General features: G+C 44.8%; 1 protein-coding gene across 1 annotated transcript in view; it reads left to right on the top strand.

Moving 5' to 3' along the window:
- Positions 1-18,211, top strand: part of LOC115457054 (extracellular calcium-sensing receptor-like) — a 39,094-nt gene extending 20,883 nt beyond the window's left edge. Inside the window, exons 5-6 of the mRNA XM_030186477.1 lie at positions 3,150-3,311; positions 17,295-18,211. Coding sequence (XP_030042337.1) covers positions 3,150-3,311; positions 17,295-18,211 — 1,079 coding nt within the window. The remainder of the gene's footprint in view (positions 1-3,149; positions 3,312-17,294) is intronic.
- The last annotated feature ends 1,509 nt before the right edge of the window (positions 18,212-19,720 follow it).

The following is a 19,720-nucleotide window of genomic DNA, read 5'->3' as shown; positions in this document are numbered from 1 at the left end:
TCTCACATTACCCCTTTTTCCCATGTGACTTAAGGTACCGTCAAGCCACCTTTTCCTCGTGGCAGTTCCGCCCCCGAGTTATTTTCAACCAATATCATTAACACATATCAACTTAACCGCCTCTAGGGCCTCTTTATTCCCATACCACAGGCCACAAGCGGGGACAGATTATATCTTGTCACCGCTCCCCATAATAGAAGCTGCCGCCAAATCTTTCTTTAAACAATCCTCCAACAGATCTTGTATGGTACTTAAAAATATATCAGTCCCAATCTCCGAAAGATGAACTCCATCATTCCTATACAACCCTGCACAATCAGCAGAAATCAACTCATGGGCTAAAACCAAACCTCCCATTTTTCCCATGAATTTAGACACTTCCCAATTCACCCTACACCTTAAACGTTCAATACCCTTTCGATTATCCACCCCCCCTCCAAACTCTTCTTAGAATTATGTGAGCAAACAATAATTGTCTCGGGGAAATAACCCATCACAGATAACAATTTACCACCACCCTCTGGCGTCTGTCTGTCAACCAGTTCCTAATCCAGTTCATCACTTTGGGTCCTATCTTCAGCCTGTCTAGTTTATTCAAGAGCCTCCTGTAGGGAACCGTGTCAAAAGCTTTGCTGAAATCTAAGTAGATTACGTCTGTAGCACGTCCATGATTCAATTCTCCGGTCGCCCAGTCAAAGAATTCAATGAGATTTGTTTGGCACGACTTACCTTTGGTAAAACCATGTTGTCTTGGATCTTGCAACTTATTGGCTTCCAGGAAATTCACTATCCTTTCCTTCAGCATCACTTCCATTACTTTTCCAATAACCGAAGTGAGGCTTACCGGCCTGTAGTTTCCAGCTTCTTCCCTATAAACCATTTTGTGTAGAGGGACCACATCCGCTGTTCTCCACTCCCATGGAACCTCTTCCGTCCCCAAGGATTTATTAAACAAATCTTTAAGAGGACCCACCAGAACCTCTCTGAGCTCCCTCAATATCCTTGGGTGGATCCCGTCCGATCCCATGGCTTTGTCCACCTTTAGATTTTTAAGTTGTTCATACACACTCTCTTCCATGAATGGTGCTATATCTACTTTATTCTCATATGTACTTTTGCCAGTCCATCGCGGTCCCTCTCCAGGATTTTCTTCAGTAAAAACAGAACAAAAGTATCTATTTAGCAAATTTGCCTTTTCTTCATCATTATCTACATAGCGGTTCGCAGTATCTTTTAGTCTCACAATTCCCTTTGTAGTCATTCTCCTTTCACTAATATACCTGAAGAAATTTTTGTCACCCCTCCTTACCTTTCTAGCCATTTGTTCTTCCGCTTGCGCTTTCGCCAGACGTATTTCTCTCTTGGCGTCTTTCACTTTCATCCGGTATTCCTCTCCATGGAATGCACAGGTATACAGGACAAATATATATAGGCGTGCAAAGGTATACAAGACAAATGCATATATCTTTTTTTCATGATAGATAAATAGATAGATATTTGCCTTCTACAACTGTGCATTCCTAGGTAAGTCTGATAATAACAGCTTGAGACCCTGAAGTAGGCATCAAAATATAACGACTATGAGGTCCTTTTACTAAGGTGCACTGAAAAATGGCCTGCAGTAGTGTAGATGCGAGTATGGGGCACGCACAGAATCATTTTTTAATGCAGATGAAAAAAAATGCCTTTTTAAAATGTTTTCCGAAAATGGACATTTCGGCAAAATGAAAATTGCTGTGCATCCATTTTGGGTCTGAGACCTTACCACCAGTCATTGACCTAGCAGTAATGTCTCACGCGATAACCGGGCGGTAATGACCTACATGCGTCAAACGTCACTTGGCACGCGTACCTGACATGTGCCAGAAAATAAAGAATAATTTTCAAACGTATATAGCGGATGTGCGCCAAAAATGAAATTACTGCAAGAGCCATGTGGTAACCAGGCGGTAACTCGGAATTGGCATGCGTAGGTGATAACGCGGCTTAGTAAAAGGGACTCTCACAGTCACTTCTACCTAGGAAGGTGATTGGGTCTATCACAGATGGAGTAGTTTGTTGATCAAATAGGGTGACAAATGCACATCACTAGGCAACACGCCCATGACACACCCATGTTCTACCAGTGTGAATACCCTCTTACAGTTACGATTAAGGCACCATTCTACTAAGCTGCCCTAAGAAATGGGCGTGGGGAGTTATTTTTCTGGCCTTACTTTAATATTTGTATTGTCAGGCAGTGATTGAAAAAAGGTACTACAGAATTGCTTAATGTCTCCTATTTTGGCGGCACTAAAGACTCCTGCATTGTCTCTTCCTATTTAATGGTACTATGCCTTTTATCTGCCCATGACACACTCTCTCTAAACAAATATAGAGAACAAAATAATCAGTAGATGAACAGCGCAGCATTTTACACTCTTAGAGGACTCACCAGTTCAATCTACGTTATCCTACATGGTATTAAGAATTTGCCTGGATTCGAGAGAAATAATGTAGTAAACATGCATAGGGTTGCAATAGGTACAAGTCTAAATCTCACATGTTTTATGACAATATATCGAGGATTTGCACTTAAGCAAACAAGATTAAAAAAATATTCTAACTATGCATTATCTTTGTAGCTCAACCAGTACCTTAAAGAGGTCCACTTTAAAGCCTCAGATGGACATGAGATCTTCTTTGATGACAAAGGACATGCTCCAACTCATTATGATATCATACAGTATTTTCAATTCCCTAATTTGACAACCGCCTGGATCCATGTCGGACGTTTCAAGCCCTCAGCTCCAAAGGACAAACAACTCTTTGTGAACGTTTCAGCCATAAGATGGAAAACTCCCTCAAACCAGGCCTGACACTATCTATTCTGTTTATAGTAGGGTTAATAATGTGGAAACAGAGCAGAGAAAGAAAAGGACTTGACTAAGTTTGCAAGCACATGTTTTTGTAATTATAGAATAAATATCACAGGCCTTTGTTGAAAACCTTCCCAGTATAAAATCTGTCTTTAAATTAGTTCTCATGATAGCTCAGAAATGCTCTATTTCCTGGGGGAAATTTACCTTGTTGTCATTAGTACATCAGAAGTATTGGAAGCGGATGTAGCAGACAATCTCTCTTATAGAGAGACGCAACTGCTGATTGAGGAATATGGCTCTATTTTTGTATTTCTTCGTCTCCTCAGGTCTTCCGCTCTGTGTGCACTGAGAACTGTACACATGGACACAGGAAAGTTATTGATCGTGAGAAGCCGGCCTGCTGCTTTGACTGTGTCCCCTGCTCTGAAGGGGAGTATTCTAATACCACAGGTAGACAAAACTCATCACCGCGGTTTATATATGTATATATGAAATACCTACAATGCTTTTTTTGTGCCGGCACGCAATGGTACGGCGTACCGGCACCTTTTTCCTCCCCCCTGGCGAGTCCTGACCCTTCTTTCATTCCCCTACTTACTTTGACGTCAACTCGGCAGCGCGAATGGTGCAGGCAGCGATTGAGAGAGGCTTTCAGCGTCGGAGCTTCCCTCTGCAAGTCCCGCCTACGTCGTTGCAACTTCCTGTTTCTGCATAGTTGGGGCTCATAGAGGGAAGCGCCGACGCTGCCAGCCTCTCTCAATCGCTGCCTGCACTGTTCGCGTTGCCGAGTCCGACGCTGGCAGCCTGTGGAGAAGGAGGATGGGCTGGGAGGAGGATAGGCTGTGGGAAGAAGAATCGCTGGACATGGGAGATGGGAGGGCAGGGGAAAGAGGAGAATTGCTGGACATCATGGGAGGGGAGGGCAGGGAAGAGAGAATCGCTGGACATTGATGGGAGGGGAGGGAAGGACAGGGAAAAGAGAATTGCTGGACATCGATGGGAGGGCAGGGGAGAGACAATTGCTGGACATCGATGGGAGGGGAGGGCAGGGGAGAGAGGATAATCACTGGACATGGATGGCAGGGGAGGACAGGGGGCAGAGAAGAATTGCTGGACATGGATGGGAGGGGAGGGCAGGGGAAGGAGGAGACATACTGGACATGGATGGAAGGGGAGAGCAGGGGAGATAGGATAATCACTGGACATGGATGGCAGGGGAGGACAGGGGGCAGAGAAGAATTGCTGGACATGGATGCCATGGGATGCCAGGGGGCAGAGAAGAATCGCTGGACATGGATAGGAGGGAAGGACAGGGGAAGGAGGAGACATACTGGACATGGATGGAAGGGGAGGGCAGGGGAGAGTGGATAATCACTGGACATGGATGGCAGGAGAGGACAGGGGCAGAGAAGAATTGGTGGACATGGATGGGAGGAGAGGGCAGGGGAGAGAGGAGAATTGCTGGACATGGGTGGCAGGGGAGGACAGGAGAGAGAGGAGAATCGCTGGACATGGGAGGGGAGGGCAGGGGAGGAGACATGCTGGACATGGATGGAGGGAAGGAGAGAGGAGAAGTGCTAGATGTGGATGGCGGGGAGGAAAGAAAAAAGAAGAAGATGCACATGGATGGAGATGAGGGAAAGGGAAGAGAGGAGAAAAACTGCACATGGATGGAGAAAATAGGCAAAAGCTGGATCCATGTTGTACCTACTACTACTACTACTATTTAGCATTTCTATAGTGCTACAAGGCGTACGCAGCGCTGCACAAACATAGAAGAAAGACAGTCCCTGCTCAAAGAGCTTACAATCTAATAGACAAAAAATAAAGTAAGTAAATCAAATCAATTAATGCATATTTGAAAGGTGTTAATCCGCAAACTAACCTTTTCCGGAGATGGGAAGGCGGTAGAACGAGAGGGCATGAAATGAGATTGAAGGGGGGCAGGCTCAAGAAGAATGTCAGGAAGTATTTTTTCATGGAAAGGGTGGTGGATGCTTGGAATGCCCTAGCGCGGGAGGTGGTGGAGATGAAAACAGTAACAGAATTCAAACATGCGTTGGATAAACATAAAGGAATCCTGTTCAGAAGGAAGGGATCCTCAGGAGCTTAGCCTAGAATGAGTGGAAGAGCTGGTGGTTGGGAGGCGGGGCTAGTGCTGGGCAGACTTATACGGTCTGTGCCGGGGCTGGTGGTTGGGAGGCGGGGCTAGTGCTGGGCAGACTTATACGGTCTGTGCCAGAGCCGGTGGTGGGAGGCAGGGCTGGTGGCTGGGAGGCAGGGATAGTGCTGGGCAGACTTATACGGTCTGTGCCAGAGCTGGTGGTGGGAGGCGGGACTGGTAGTTGGGAGGCGAGGATAGTGCTGGGCAGACTTATACGGTCTGTGCCAGAGCTGGTGGTGGGAGGCGGGGTTGGTGGTTGGGAGGCGGGGAGAGTGCTGGCCAGACTGAAGAGGACAGTACAAATAAAAAGGTAGCACATATGAATTTATCTTCTTGGGCAGACTGGATGGACCGTGCAGGTCTTTTTCTGCCATCATCTACTATGTTACTATGTTACTATGTATACAGGAAGGAGGAGAGGAGGGTAGGTGGAGGCGAGTGGTTACAAGTGGTTACGAGTCAAAAGCAATGTTAAAGAGGTGGGCTTTCAGTCTAGATTTAAAAGTGGCCAAGGATGGGGCAAGACGTAGGGGCTCAGGAAGTTTATTCCAGGCGTAGGGTGCAGCGAGACAGAAGGCGCGAAGTCTGGAGTTGGCAGTAGTGGAGAAGGGAACAGATAAGAAGGATTTATCCATGGAGCGGAGTGCACGGGAAGGGGTGTAGGGAAGGACGAGTGTGGAGAGGTACTGGGGAGCAGCAGAGTGAGTACATTTATTGGTTAGTAGAAGAAGTTTGAACAGGATGCGAAAACGGATAGGGAACCAGTGAAGCAACTTGAGGAGAGGGGTAGTATGAGTAAAGCGACCCTGGCGGAAGATGAGACGGGCAGCAGAGTTTTGAACCGATTGGAGAGGGGAGAGGTGACTAAGTGGGAGGCCAGCAAGAAGCAGATTGCAGTAGTCTAAACGAGAGGTGACAAGGGTGTGGATGAGGGTTTTGGTAGAGTGCTCAGAAAGAAAGGGGCGGATTTTACGGATGTTGTAAAGAAAGAAACATCAGGTCTTGGCGATCTGCTGGATATGAGCAGAGAAGGAGAGAGAAGAGTCAAAGATGACCCCAAGGTTTCGAGCTGAGGAGACAGGGAGAATGAGAGAGCCATCAACAGAAATAGAAAACGGGGGGAGTGGGGAGGTGGGTTTGGGGGGGAAAATGAGAAGCTCGGTTTTGGTCATGTTTAATTTCAGGTGGCGTTGAGACATCCAGACAGCAATGTCAGACAAGCACGCTGAAACTTTGGTTTGGATGCAAGGTGAGATATATCAGGAGTAGAAAGGTAGATTTGGGAGTCATCAGTATAGAGATGGTAGGAAAAGCCATGGGATGAGATTAAGGAACCAAGGGAAGAAGTGTAGATAGAAAAGAGGAGAGGACCAATAACAGAACCCTGAGGTACGCCGACAGGCAGAGGGATAGAAGTAGAAGAGGATCCACCAGAGTGAACACTGAAGGTGCGGAGGGAGAGGTAGGAAGAGAACCAGGAAAGGACAGAGCCCTGGAATCCAAGTGAGGACAGGGTATCGAGGAGTAAGCTGTGATCGACAGTGTCAAAAGCAGTGGAAAGATCAAGAAGAATGAGGATGGAATAGAGACCTCTGGATTTAGCCAGTAATAGGTCATTGGAGACTTTAGTAAGCGCAGTTTCGGTTGAGTGGAGAGGGCGAAAACCAGATTGTAGTGGGTCAAGAATAGCATGTGAGGAGAGAAAATCAAGGCAGCGGTGGTGAACAGCACGCTCAAGTAATTTGGAGAGAAAAGGGAGGAGGGAGATGGGTCGGTAATTAAAGGGACAAGTAGGGTCGAGTGAAGGCTTCTTAAGGAGAGGTGTGACCACAGCATGTTTAAAGGCAGTAGGGACAGTTGCAGTGGAAAGTGAGAGGTTGAGAATGTGACAGATAAAAGGAATAAGAGCAGGTGAGATGTCATTAAGAAGGTGGGTGGGAATGGGATCAGAGGAACAGGTGGTACATTTTGAGGAAGAAAGGAGAAGTGTAGTTTCCTCTATAGTAACTTCAGGAAAGGAGGAAAAGTAATAAGGGGAAGGAGAGAGAGGGGAACGGACTAGTGGAGGGAGAGGAGGACCCAGCTTTTACTTATGGATGTAGGGCAAGAAATGAAGAAGAAAGGAGGAAAGTAAAGAAATAAATGGACCAATATGGATAGAAAAAGAAAGTCACCAGACAACAAAGGCAGAAAAAAATCATTTAATTTTCATTTTAGTGTTTGGAATATGTCCAATTTGAGAATTTACATCTGCTGTCTTATTGTGCACTGGGTATACTGGAGCTGTAACAGCTTACAGAAATTATTTATAATGAAAAAAAAAATCATGTTATTTTTTTTCTCCTATACTAGTATAATATTTTCAGTGATGTCTGTTTATATGTACAATACTTAATAAATGGCTGATTCAGTTAATATTCAGACTGGTCCCAAAATGTATATTTCTGTATTTGATTAGACCAATCTCCAATATATATATGGATGCCTTTATTTTCTTTAAATATTGTTCCCAACCTTATTCGTTTTTAACCTTATTCGTTTTTAGAATGCCTCTGTGATGTGTGCCATCCACCACCCTTACAGGCTTTATGTGGCGGCCCGTATAAACATCAGCCTCTTCATCGGCCCTATTTTAGGCTACTTAAACAATACTATATGTTTTATAGACTCTTTTAACACTTATCTTATCTGTCGGACTCGGGGGTATCACTGTCCGACATGCATGTTTCGCTTGCAACGGCAAGCTGTCTCAAGGACCTACCCCTACAAAAGAAGAATCATATTAAATCAAACTCTATCTCTCTTAGATGAACATCTTCATCCCACACCCAAAAGAGATATAGTACCCCATTATTTTCGAAACTGCTTACCCAGTAGTCTTTTTAGCGCCAGCTCCACCATAATATTACTTAGTGAAGATGGCGGCGGCGTGTTTCAGCATTTTATTTCCGCACTTACTCAATGACGTCAATAGCCCCGCCCCCTCAGAGTCTCCTCGGCTTCCCTTTGTTAAATCAAAGACCTCCAATCTAACTCTGCATTTAAGCCTTTAGGTGTAACTGTTTGAAGCCAAAATATGAACCACTGTTCTCTAAAATTTAATATTTTTGTTATAGACCCCCCTTCCCTCCTTTTTTCTATATTTTCTACAATCCTCCATCTCAGATCTTCTATTTTATGCTGTTTCTGCAGCCAGTGCTCTACTAGCGGAGCTTGTCTATTTTGTGTTGTTATTCTAGATTTATGTTCGTTTAATCTAACCTTAATAGGTCTTGTGCTCCTACCTATATATATAAGGTCACATGGACACATGATCGCATATATAACCCCGCTACTATCACAATCTGTCATTCTGTCATTTTTTAAAACCTTATCTTTTGCAGGTGGTATCCATATTTCACCTGTCACTGCCACATCGCACCATTGGCAATGACCACACTTTTTTTGACCTCCTTTAGGCAATATCTCAGGGAGAAAGCTCTTAAATTTGTTTATACTTAAACGTTCTCCTATAGATTTTCCTTTTGTGTAAGATATCACCGGGAATTCCCCAAAACATGGGTATAATTGAAGCACATGCCAATGGTTCTTTATAAACTGGACCGTTCTCTGACTCATCTGATTAAAAGGCAGGACACATGTCAAGCCTACTTCATCCTTTTCATTCCCCTCCTGCAAAAGTAGTGGGCATTGAGCAAACCGGGCTCTAATATAAGCTTTCTTCACCGAGGATTTTGGGTATCCTCTCGCTAAAAATCTAGATTTTAGCATTTTAGCTTGTTGTTTAAACTCCAATAGCGTGGAGCACACTCTTCTGACTCTTAAAAATTGGCTCACAGGTAAATTGTATTTCAGATGGTAAGGATGAAAACTACCAAATTGTAGAAAAGTGTTCTTACTTACAGGTTTTCTATAGAGAGTGGAACATAAAATATCCCCCTCTCTATAGATCCAAAGATCTAAAAATTCTATCGCCTGTTTACTTGTACCCATTGTGAAAGTGATGTTCGGGTCTAAAACATTCAACCAACTCAAAAATTCATCCAGAGCCGATTTAGAACCCGTCCAAATGAAAAAAACATCATCTAAAAAGCGTTTCCATAATTGTATAGATGTGAAAAATCTCGAGGAATATATTTTATCTTCAAGTCTAGCAACATATAGAGTGGCTACTGAGGGAGCTAAAGTTGCTCCCATAGCTACACCTTGTGTCTGAAGGTAAAATTTGTCATTAAACCAAAAATAGTTTTTACAAATCACTAATTCAGCTAATGATAAATAAACTCAGAAGAGATCCGTTGGGTTGCTGTCCGGGATTCTAATGTCTCCTTTATCACTTGTAGAGCCCCCTCCTGAGGAATCTTCGTGTAGAGTGACACTATGTCCAAGGTAACCAACCATATATCCTCAGTCACTAAATCAACAGATTCTAAATGTCTTAAAAACTGAGAAGAATCTTTTATATATGAGGGCATCTGTTGGACTGATTGTTTCAAAACAATATTTAAAGAAAACAATATTTAAAGAAAATAAAGGCATCCATATATATATTGGAGATTGGTCTGTTTATATGTGCCATTAGTATAAGGGGGGTGGCTTATGTGGATGTGGTTATAATAGGAGTGGAGCCATATGTGGTGACCATGCCCATAATGAGTACCGGCACCTTTTTTTCGACAAAATAAGCACTGATTACCTATAATTAATGTAAATCAGATACACACCTATCAGTACAGGAAACAAAGAGAAAGCAAGATGCTGAATACTTCCTGCATCCTGCATAATAGTTAATGATTCAAGTTCAATGATAGCGAAAACGATAGCGAAAAAAAAGGAAGAACTGTGGTATAACCAGAGGCAATGACAATAGCACAACCCCAGAAACATCCCCCAACTAATGACAGAATTGTGAAAAGCAGAAAATTATTACTGCTAAGAGACTCCATTATCAGAGGCATTAACTTAGGAGCACAGTTCAGGGGTTCCAACGTAGTGAAATGTCTTCCAGGATCTTCAGCTACAAGATGTACAGACCAAATACTGAAAGTGATCCTTGAAGAGAGCAAGGCTTCTAATGCTGATGAAATAGACTGACTGCTGACAACAAACAGACAGCTCTGCTGTCCCTGAATTGTAGGCTTTTTCCCTCCCTCCCCCCCCCCCCCCAATTTCAAACTTAGTGGGTGTGACTAGTTGGGGAGAGCAGCCTCAAAGCTAACAGCATTTTAGAGAACTTTACCTTTTGAGATAGACTGGCTGCTGACAACAGATAGCTCTGCTGTCCCTGAATTGTAAACGTGTCTCTCCCACCCTTCCCCTCTACCCACCCACCCCTAGAGTGACATTTCTTAAATAGCCTCCCTAACAGCCAAATTATCAATACCAACCTCTTCCAAGTCATCATTTCCTAATTCATCACCTTCCAATTTCTTAAATAGCCTCCCTAACAGCCAAATTATCAATACCAACCTCTTCCAATTCATCTTTTCCTAATTCATCACCTTCCCCAGTAGCCCAGCATACCAGTTTCACCCATTCCAACATTCCAGTGTTTCAGCAATCCAACTCTGCATGACCATGGCTCCTGTACACACTCTCTTCTTGATGCTGTCCCTTCCCAACCTACTTCTTAACCCCAAAACACTTTACACAGCTACTACACTTTATACTGCTACTACATTTTATACTCCCCTTACCCTCATCACCTCACCTTTCCTTTCCCCTTCCTTCTCCTTAGCCTCAACCTTCAACATCTCTTTCCTGCTGTAGACCCATCTCCATTCCTCCTATGCACATCCCGCCTTCGTTGCCCTTCCTCCCCTTCCCTTCTTCGTATTCTCTTACTCATGGGCGTAGACTGGGGGGGCGAGGGAGGGCAATGCCCCCCCAAATGACAATGAGGCGCCGCCGCGCCAGTAAGTTAAGAAAAAAAAAACAAGCAGGCACGCGCTGTCGCGCTCCTCTCCGTCCGCTTGGCTTCCCTGCCCTCTCTGTGTGCGTCCCGCCTTCCTCTGATGTCATTTCCTTTCGGGCGGGACGCGTCGCAGACAGAGAGGGCAGGGAAGCCAAGCGGACGGAGAGGAGCATGTCCGTCTACCCCCCTCTCTTCCTCCCTCCCTCCGGCGCAGGCAGCAGTCTTTTTCAGCGTTCCTGGCAGCAGTAGAGATGTACACGCTGCCTTCGGTTTGCCCTGAAGCCTTCTCTTCAAGTTCCTGTTCCTGCATAGGTGGGAACAGGAACTTGAAGAGAAGGCTTCCGGGGCAGACCTAAGGCAGCGTGTACATCGCTACTGCTGCCAGGAACGCTGAAAAAGACTGCTGCCTGCACTGGAGAGAGGGAGGAAGAGAGGGGGGTAGACGGAGTCACGATCTTGGACCTCGCGGGGGGGAGGCAGCAGAAGGAAGATGGATGGAACTGGGAGGGGTGAGGAGCAGAGGGAAGGAGCAAGAGATGGTTGGGACTGGGAGGGGTGGGGAGCAGAGGGAAGGACCAGGAGATGGATGGGACTGGGAGGGGTGGGGAGCAGAGGGAAGGAGCAAGAGATGGATGGGACTGGATGGATGGGACTGGGAACATTGGGAGCAGAGGGAAGGACCAGGAGATGGATGGGACTGGGAGCGTTGGAAGCAGAGGGAAGGACCAGGAGATGGATTGGATTGGGAAAGGTCAGGCACAGCAGAGGGAAGGAGCAGAAGATGGATGGGACGGAGGGATGGTGAGCAGAGGGAAGGAACAGAAGATGGATGGGACTGGGAGGGGTGGGGAGCAGAAGGAAGGAGCAAGAGATGGATGGGACTGGGAGGGGTGGGGAGCAGAGGGAAGGACCAGGAGATGGATGGGACTGGGAGCGTTGGGAGCAGAGGGAACAACCAGGAGATGGATGGGACTGGGAGCGTTGGGAGCAGAGGGAAGAACCAGGAGATGGATTGGATTGGGAGAGGTCAGGCACAGCAGAGGGAAGGAGCTGAAGATGGATGGGACGGAGGGATGGTGAGCAGAGGGAAGGAACAGAAGATGGATGGGACTGGGAGGGGTGAAGAGCAGAGGGAAGGAGCAAGAGATGAATGGGACTGGGAGGGTGGGGAGCAGAGGGAAGCCTACTGGAAAGAAGACACTGCATAAAACAGAAGACATTGGGACCAAAGCGAATAGAAAAACTAAATGATCAGACAATAAAGGTAGATAAAAGTATTTTATTCAGAATTTATTAATTGAAATATGTGAGCTTTTTGAAATGTGCATCTGTGATATTTTGCCTGTAAATTTCAATTCCTTCCTCCATATTAGCATATTCATTATACATATGTATATATGCAAATGAATATGCTAATATGCTCCGCCCATCCTTTCCCCCCCCCCCCCAAATGAAACAGTCAAACTACGCCTATGCTCTTACTCCTTCTCCTGCTATCCGCAGGGGACACCAATCACAATCCGGGTCCCCCACACCAATCCTCATCCTATCTATACAGACCACTCCGGAATGTCTCCAACCTCATTTCTATTCCCCTCCTCTCCCCGTCTTCCCTCCCCTTCTCGTGCGCCCTATGGAATGCCCGATCTGTTTGTAACAAACTCTCCTTTACTCATGACCTCTTCATCTCCCGCTCTCTCCAACTCCTTGCCCTAACTGAAACCTTGTGCGCCCTATGGAATGCCCGATCTGTTTGTAACAAACTCTCTTTACTCATGACCTGTTCATCTCCTGCTCTCTCCAACTCCTCACCCTTCACAGCACCTTATGCCTGGAATGGACTTCCTGAGCCTGTACGCCAAGCTCCATCTCTACCTGTTTTCAAATCTATGCTAAAACCCCACCTTTTCACCACTGCTTTTGGCTCCTAACCACTACTCAATTCCCCTATCCTTGTTCCTTCTCACCCAGTACTTTCCTCACCCTTAATTGTCTTGTCTGTCTGTATTTTTTAGATTGTAAGCTCTATCGAGCAGGGACTGTCTCTCTGTGTCAGGTGTTCAGCGCTGCGTGCGTCTGGTAGCGCTATACAAATGTTAATAATAATAATATTTCACTTGGGGACAAATGACCTGGCTAACAATAGCAAGTTTACAGCACAGAGAGTGTTCCAGAAGTTTGGGGAGGGACTGAAACCTTTGGTTCGGACTGTGGCTATTTTTGAAGTAATTCCTACATTGGGGACTACGCAAAACAGAGGAATTCAATAAGTGGCTTGAGTCTTGGTGTAAAGAAGAAGGTTTTAGATACATAGGAGAATGGGGTAATACGTGGAAAAATAACAGGCTGTCCTTTTTCTAGACATTTAAACTAGAGGGTGGGGGTGACAAAAGGAAACAGGGGTTTTCGGAAAGTCACCCCCAGAATAAACATGATGTCAGAGGGAAAGGTCATGTAAATATAAAAAACCACCCAAACTCACTAAGCACATGGAAAGCTATGTACACAAATGCTCGTAGTCTATGTAAAAAGGTTCAAGACTTGCAAGCCTTGATGTTTGAAGAAAACTTGGATATTGTTGCTATTACGGAGACGTGGTTCAACGATTCTCATGAATGGGATGTGACCGTACCGGGCTATAATCTTTTTAGGAAGGATAGAGAGGGCCGAAGAGGTGGAGGAGTGGCTCTTTATGTGAGACAGAATATCAGAGCGGCTGAAATATGGGAAACCTAGGGAAAAGAAGAAGCTTTATGGATCATCCTGGAAAGAGAAGACGGAACCTGTATCCACACGGGAGTTATCTACAGACCTCCTACACAAACAGAAAAGTTAGACAATGATCTGATAGAAGATATTCAAAAGATTGGTATGAAAGGGGAGGTGCTACTGTTGGGAGATTTCAATTTGTCTGACGTGGATTGGAATGTTCCGTCTGCAGAATCAGAAAGAAGTAGAGAGATTGTGGATGCCTGTCAAAGTGCCTTGCTCAGACAAATGGTGATGGAACCCACGAGGGAAGGGTCGATGCTGGATCTAGTGCTCACTAATGGAGGTAGTGTTTCTGATATCCGGGTGGGTGCCCACCTATGTAATAGTGATCATCACACCATATGGTTTGATATAAGGGTGAAGGCGGAGTGCTGACGCACAAAACTCAAAGTACTGGATTTCAGATGTACTGATTTTGATTAAATGGGGGAATACCTGAAGAAGGAGCTGTTAGCGTGGGAAGGCGTAGGAGTTGTGGAAAAACAGTGGTCCAAACTAAAGGCTGCTATAAATATGGTGATTGATCTTTTTGTGAGGAAAGTAAACAAAAACAAGAGAAGAAGGAAGCCTATTTGGTTCTCCAAACAAGTAGCTGAAAAAACAAAGCAAAAGAGGCTTTGTTCAAGAAATACAAAAGAATGCAACGAGAGGATCACGAAAAAGATTATCGGATTAAACTGAAAGAAGTGAAGAGGGAAATACGGCTAGCAAAAGTGCGAGTGGAAGAAAAATGGCTAAAGATATATTGGAGATATGTATTTCAGATATATTGGAGAAAGGAGAAGAGATAGGAATGGAATTGCGAGACTGAAAGATAATGAGAATGGCTATGTGGAGAGTGGTGAAGATAAAGCGAACATGCTAAACAATTATTTCTCTTCGGTGTTCATGGAGGAAAATCCTGGAGAAGGACCATGGTTGGCTGCCGAGGGAATGTCTGGGAATGGAGTGGATACTGCGCCGTTTACGGAAGAGTTTATAAACAGCTAGAGAATCTGAAGGTGAACAAAGCTATGGGGCTGGATGGGATACAGGATACTGAAGGAGCTCAGAGCGGTCCTGGCGGGACTCTTAAAGATTTATTTAATAGATCTTTAGAGACGGGAGAGGTTCCGTGAGATTGGAGACGAGCGAATGTGTTCCCTCTTCACAAAAGTGGAGACAGTGAAGAAGTGGGAAACTACAGACTGGTAAGTCTCATGTCGGTGGTAGTAAAAATAATGGAGTCACTGCTAGAAACCTGACATACCCTCCAGTGGTCATCTGGTCAGTTGGGGCACCTTTTTGAGGCTTGGTCGTGAAAATAAAAGGACCAAGTAAACCCAGCGAAATACTGCTTAATGCTGCTTTTTTTTTTGTTCCACTATCCGTGAAAGCCGGCTATCTGGTAGCCACGCCCATGCCTGCCCATGTCCTGCCTTCGCTAAGCCGCCGACATGCCCCCTTGAACTTTCGCCGGCGAGGCGACGGGAAAGCGGCGATGCTGTCAAAAACGCCGCTTTCGATTATACCGACTTCGCCGCTTTTGAGAGATCGCCGGCCATCTCCCGATTTATGTCGGGAAATGGCCAGCGATCACTTTCGAAAATAAGCCTGAATGGCACTAAGCCATTTGGACTATTGTAATGGATTATATGCGGGTTGTAAGGTCCAGCTTCTGAAAAAACTGCAGACTGCCCAGAACACAGCGGCAAGATTGATATACAACAAAACAAAATATGTTAGTGCTACACCTCTTTGCCGGAAACTGCATTGGCTCCCTATCATGTTCTGCATTACCTTCAAACTTTGTACTCTAGTACACAAGATACTCTACGGTGATGCCCCTGGTTATATGATTGGCCTTATTGATCTACCAGCCAGGAATAGTATCAGCTCATCCCGAACCTATCTGAATTTTCACTATCCTAATTGCATTGGCCTTAAATATAAGACGAACTATGCGTCCAATTTAAGTACACAAAGGTGGAATGCGTTACCAAAAGCAGTGAAAACGATACATGACCATCTACAATTCTGGCAAACCTTGAAGACCTATCTGTTTTATAAGGCCTACCCTGCTGTTTCTGATTAGCAACCTCAACTCTGCACTGATTTAAAAGACAATGTTGTTTCTTTTATCTTTGCCATTTATTGTTCCCATTTGCCCTACCTTCCCTTAGCCTGATTCTATTTGTATTTGTTTACCACCGACCGTATTGGAGCTCCCAAATACGGTGACTTGTAAGCCACATTGAGCCTGCTAATGTGTGGGAAAATGGGGGATACAAATGCTGCAAATAAATAAATAAATAAATGTCAGTTGTCAGCTAATTATTAATTTATGTGCACAAATGCCCCTTATTCTGTAACTGAAGCAAATTTGCATTCAATTTGTATGGAATATTTTATAGAATTAAGGGAATGGTACATAGAGAGGGGGATAATCGAATGGGGACGCCCATCTCCATGGCTGCCCATCTCCGAGGACAGGGGTGCAAAGAGGCGGGACAGACCGTATTATCGAAAAAGGTGGGCGGACATCTTTGCTTTCGATAATACGGTTGGTGCCGGCCAAATGCCTAGGATTTGGGCAGATTTCAGATGGTTGGCATCGGTTTTCAGCGATAATGGAAACCGAAGCCGGCCATCTCAAAAATGACCAAATGCAAGCTCTTTGGTCGTGGGAGGGGCCAGGATTCGAAGTGCACTGGTCCCCCCTCACATGCCAGGACACCAACCGGGCACCCTAGGGGGCACTTTTAAAAATTAAAAAAAAACATTAAAATACCTCCCAGGTGCATAGTTCCCTTACCTTGGGTGCTGAGCCCCCCAAATCCCCCCCAAACCCACTCCCCACAACTCTACACCATTACCATAGCACTTATGGGTGAAGGGGGGCACCTAGATGTGGGTGCAGTGGGTTTTGGGGGGGGGGAGTTTGGAGGGCTCCCATTTACCAGCACAAATGGAACAGGTGGGGGGGGGGATGGGCCTGGGTCCACCTGCCTGAAGTGCATTGCACCCGCTAAAAACTGCTCCAGGGACCTGCATACTACTGTATGACATTTCAGGCTGGCATAGAGACTGGCAAAAATGTTTTTAAAGTTCATTTTTTTGTGGGAGGGGGTTACTGACCACTGGGGGAGTCAGGGAAGGTCATCCCCAATTCCCTCCATTGGTCATCTGGGCAGTTTGGCCACTTATTTGGGACTTGGACCTAAAAGAAAAGGAACCAAAAAAAGCGGACCAAATTCTCACTATGGCCGCACTTCTTTTTTCCATTATCCATTATCTCTTAAGCACGCCCCAGCACGCCCCTGTCCCGCCTTCGCTATCCTTCTGCCACGCCCCCGGGAACTTTGTTCATTCCTGTGACGGACTGCAGTTGGGGGCGCCCAAAATCGGCTTTCGATTATACCGATTTGGGCACCCGCGAGAGAAGGGCGGCCATCTCCCGATTTGGGTCGGAACATGGCCACCCTTCTCTTTCGAAAATAAGCTGGATAGCCTGTCAGTTATTGTTTCCTTCTTCTTAAAAACTCAGATTTGTTGGTAATGAAATGTTTACAAATGAATCCTTAAGAAATCTTCTGTTCCATAGATACTGAGAACTGCATGAAGTGTCCAGAAGATCAGTGGCCCAGTGAGAAGAAGGATGAGTGTCTACCAAGAGTCATTGATTTCCTGTCCTATGATGATCCCTTGGGTGCAGCTTTGTCTTCTATTTCTATTCTCTTATTCATTATCACTGCCCTAGTGCTGGGAATCTTTATTAAATATCGGAACACAGCTGTGGTGAAAGCCAATAACCGAAATCTCAGCTACATCCTCCTCATCTCCCTCATGTTGTCTTTCCTCTGCACCTTGGTATTCATCGGTCAGCCTAGGACATTGACCTGTCTTCTCAGGCAATCTGCTTTTGGGATGATATTTACCATTGCTGTTTCTTCTGTGCTGGCAAAAACTGTCACAGTTGTCATTGCCTTCAGAGCCAACAAGCCCAGCAGCAAGTTAAGAAAGTGGGTTGGGACAAGGGTCTCCAGCTATCTAGTCCTTCTCTGCATCTCTGGTGAGATTGTCGTATGCACTCTATGGCTGATCATCTCTCCTCCGTTTCCTGAATATGACACACAGTCTGTAACTGGGAAGATGATTCTACAGTGCAATGAAGGTTCCACTATTGCATTTTATAGTGTGATCGGGTACATGGGTTTTTTGGCTTTTCTAAGTTTCACTGTGGCTTTCCTAGTAAGGAAGGTTCCGGATAGTTTTAATGAGGCTCAGTTTATCACTTTCAGCATGCTGGTGTTCTGCAGTGTTTGGGTGTCCTTCATCCCATCACACCTGAGCACCAAAGGCAAATACATGGTGGCTGTGGAGATATTTGCCATCCTGGCTTCCAGTACTGGACTGCTGGGCTGTATATTTACTCCGAAGTGCTACATTATTCTGCTCAGACCTGAGCAGAACATGAGGGGTCATTTAGTACGAAAAAAGGATCCTAAAAATGCCACATGAAAAAGGTTTTCTTTAATTAATTAATTATTTATTTATAGGTTGCATTTGTATCCCACATTATTCCACCAATTTGCAGACTCAATTTGGCTTACAATAATACATCATGACAGGCGCCAATCCAGAGTAGATGAACAATTCGTTACATAAAGAACAAGTGTAACATAGTGAATATAATCAATTCAATAAATTATCTTGTGTTCCTATTCAATATTGTAGAAAGTGATTGAATTTTGACATCTGAATGCCTTCATTATAGCCTGAAAACAGTGAGTCAAATGCTGAAAGGAAGTTAAATATAAGAACGTATTAGTTTTGGGGGACTGGGTTAACCACTGCATACTTTACTGATCATACGCAAAGCATAATTAGAGCACAGACAGTTGATGAGTGAATCTTAATCAAAGCCCCCTGGAAAGTTCCACTGATACGGACAAAGCATGATTTCAGAGCAAATAGCTTAAGATTTGATCTCAGCATCCCATGGAGATATAACACTGATACATATGAACTATGATTACAACATGCAAAAATGAAAAACATATCTTCATGCAGAGATCACCCCGATACATGTGAAGCTTGAATAATGTATAGAGAACTGAAAATTGACATAGAAAAAGAATTAAAATATATATTAAATGTTTAATATAAGAATAATAAAATTAAGATCCATGAGTGAAACATATTTTTAACTGTGCAAAGTAACGCATCCTGTCTGAAATATTTACTATATATATCACTGTTATAAAACACTCTTTCCGAGCACTCTACCAAAACCCTCATCCACACCCTTGTCACCTCTCGTTTAGACTACTGCAATCTGCTTCTTGCTGGCCTCCCACTTAGTCACCTCTCCCCTCTCCAGTCAGTTCAAAACTCTGCTGCCCGTCTCATCTTCCGCCAGGGTCGCTTTACTCATACTACCCCTCTCCTCAAGACCCTTCACTGGCTCCCTATCCGTTTTCGCATCCTGTTCAAACTTCTTCTACTAACCTATAAATGTACTCACTCTGCTGCTCCCCAGTATCTCTCCACACTCGTCCTTCCCTTAACCCCTTCCCGTGCACTCCGCTCCATGGATAAATCCTTCTTATCTGTTCCCTTCTCCACTACTGCCAACTCCAGACTTCGTGCCTTCTGTCTCGCTGCACCCTACGCCTGGAATAAACTTCCTGAGCCCCTACGTCTTGCCCCATCCTTGGCCACCTTTAAATCTAGACTGAAAGCCCACCTCTTTAACATTGCTTTTGACTCGTAACCACTTGTAACCACTCGCCTCCACCTACCCTCCTCTCTTCCTTCCCGTTCACATTAATTGATTTGATTACTTTATTTATTTTTTTGTCTATTAGATTGTAAGCTCTTTGAGCAGGGACTGTCTTTCTTCTATGTTTGTGCAGCACTGTGTATGCTTTGTAGCGCTATAGAAATGCTAAATAGTAGTAGTAGTAGTAATAAAAAAAACTCTAAACATGTTCTTCTTATGATCCTACTGACCAGTATAGCTCAGCA

Source organism: Microcaecilia unicolor, chromosome 14 (genome assembly GCF_901765095.1).
Source record: "Microcaecilia unicolor chromosome 14, aMicUni1.1, whole genome shotgun sequence".
NCBI lineage: Eukaryota > Metazoa > Chordata > Amphibia > Gymnophiona > Siphonopidae > Microcaecilia > Microcaecilia unicolor.
This window is presented reverse-complemented; position numbering and strand designations above follow the sequence as displayed.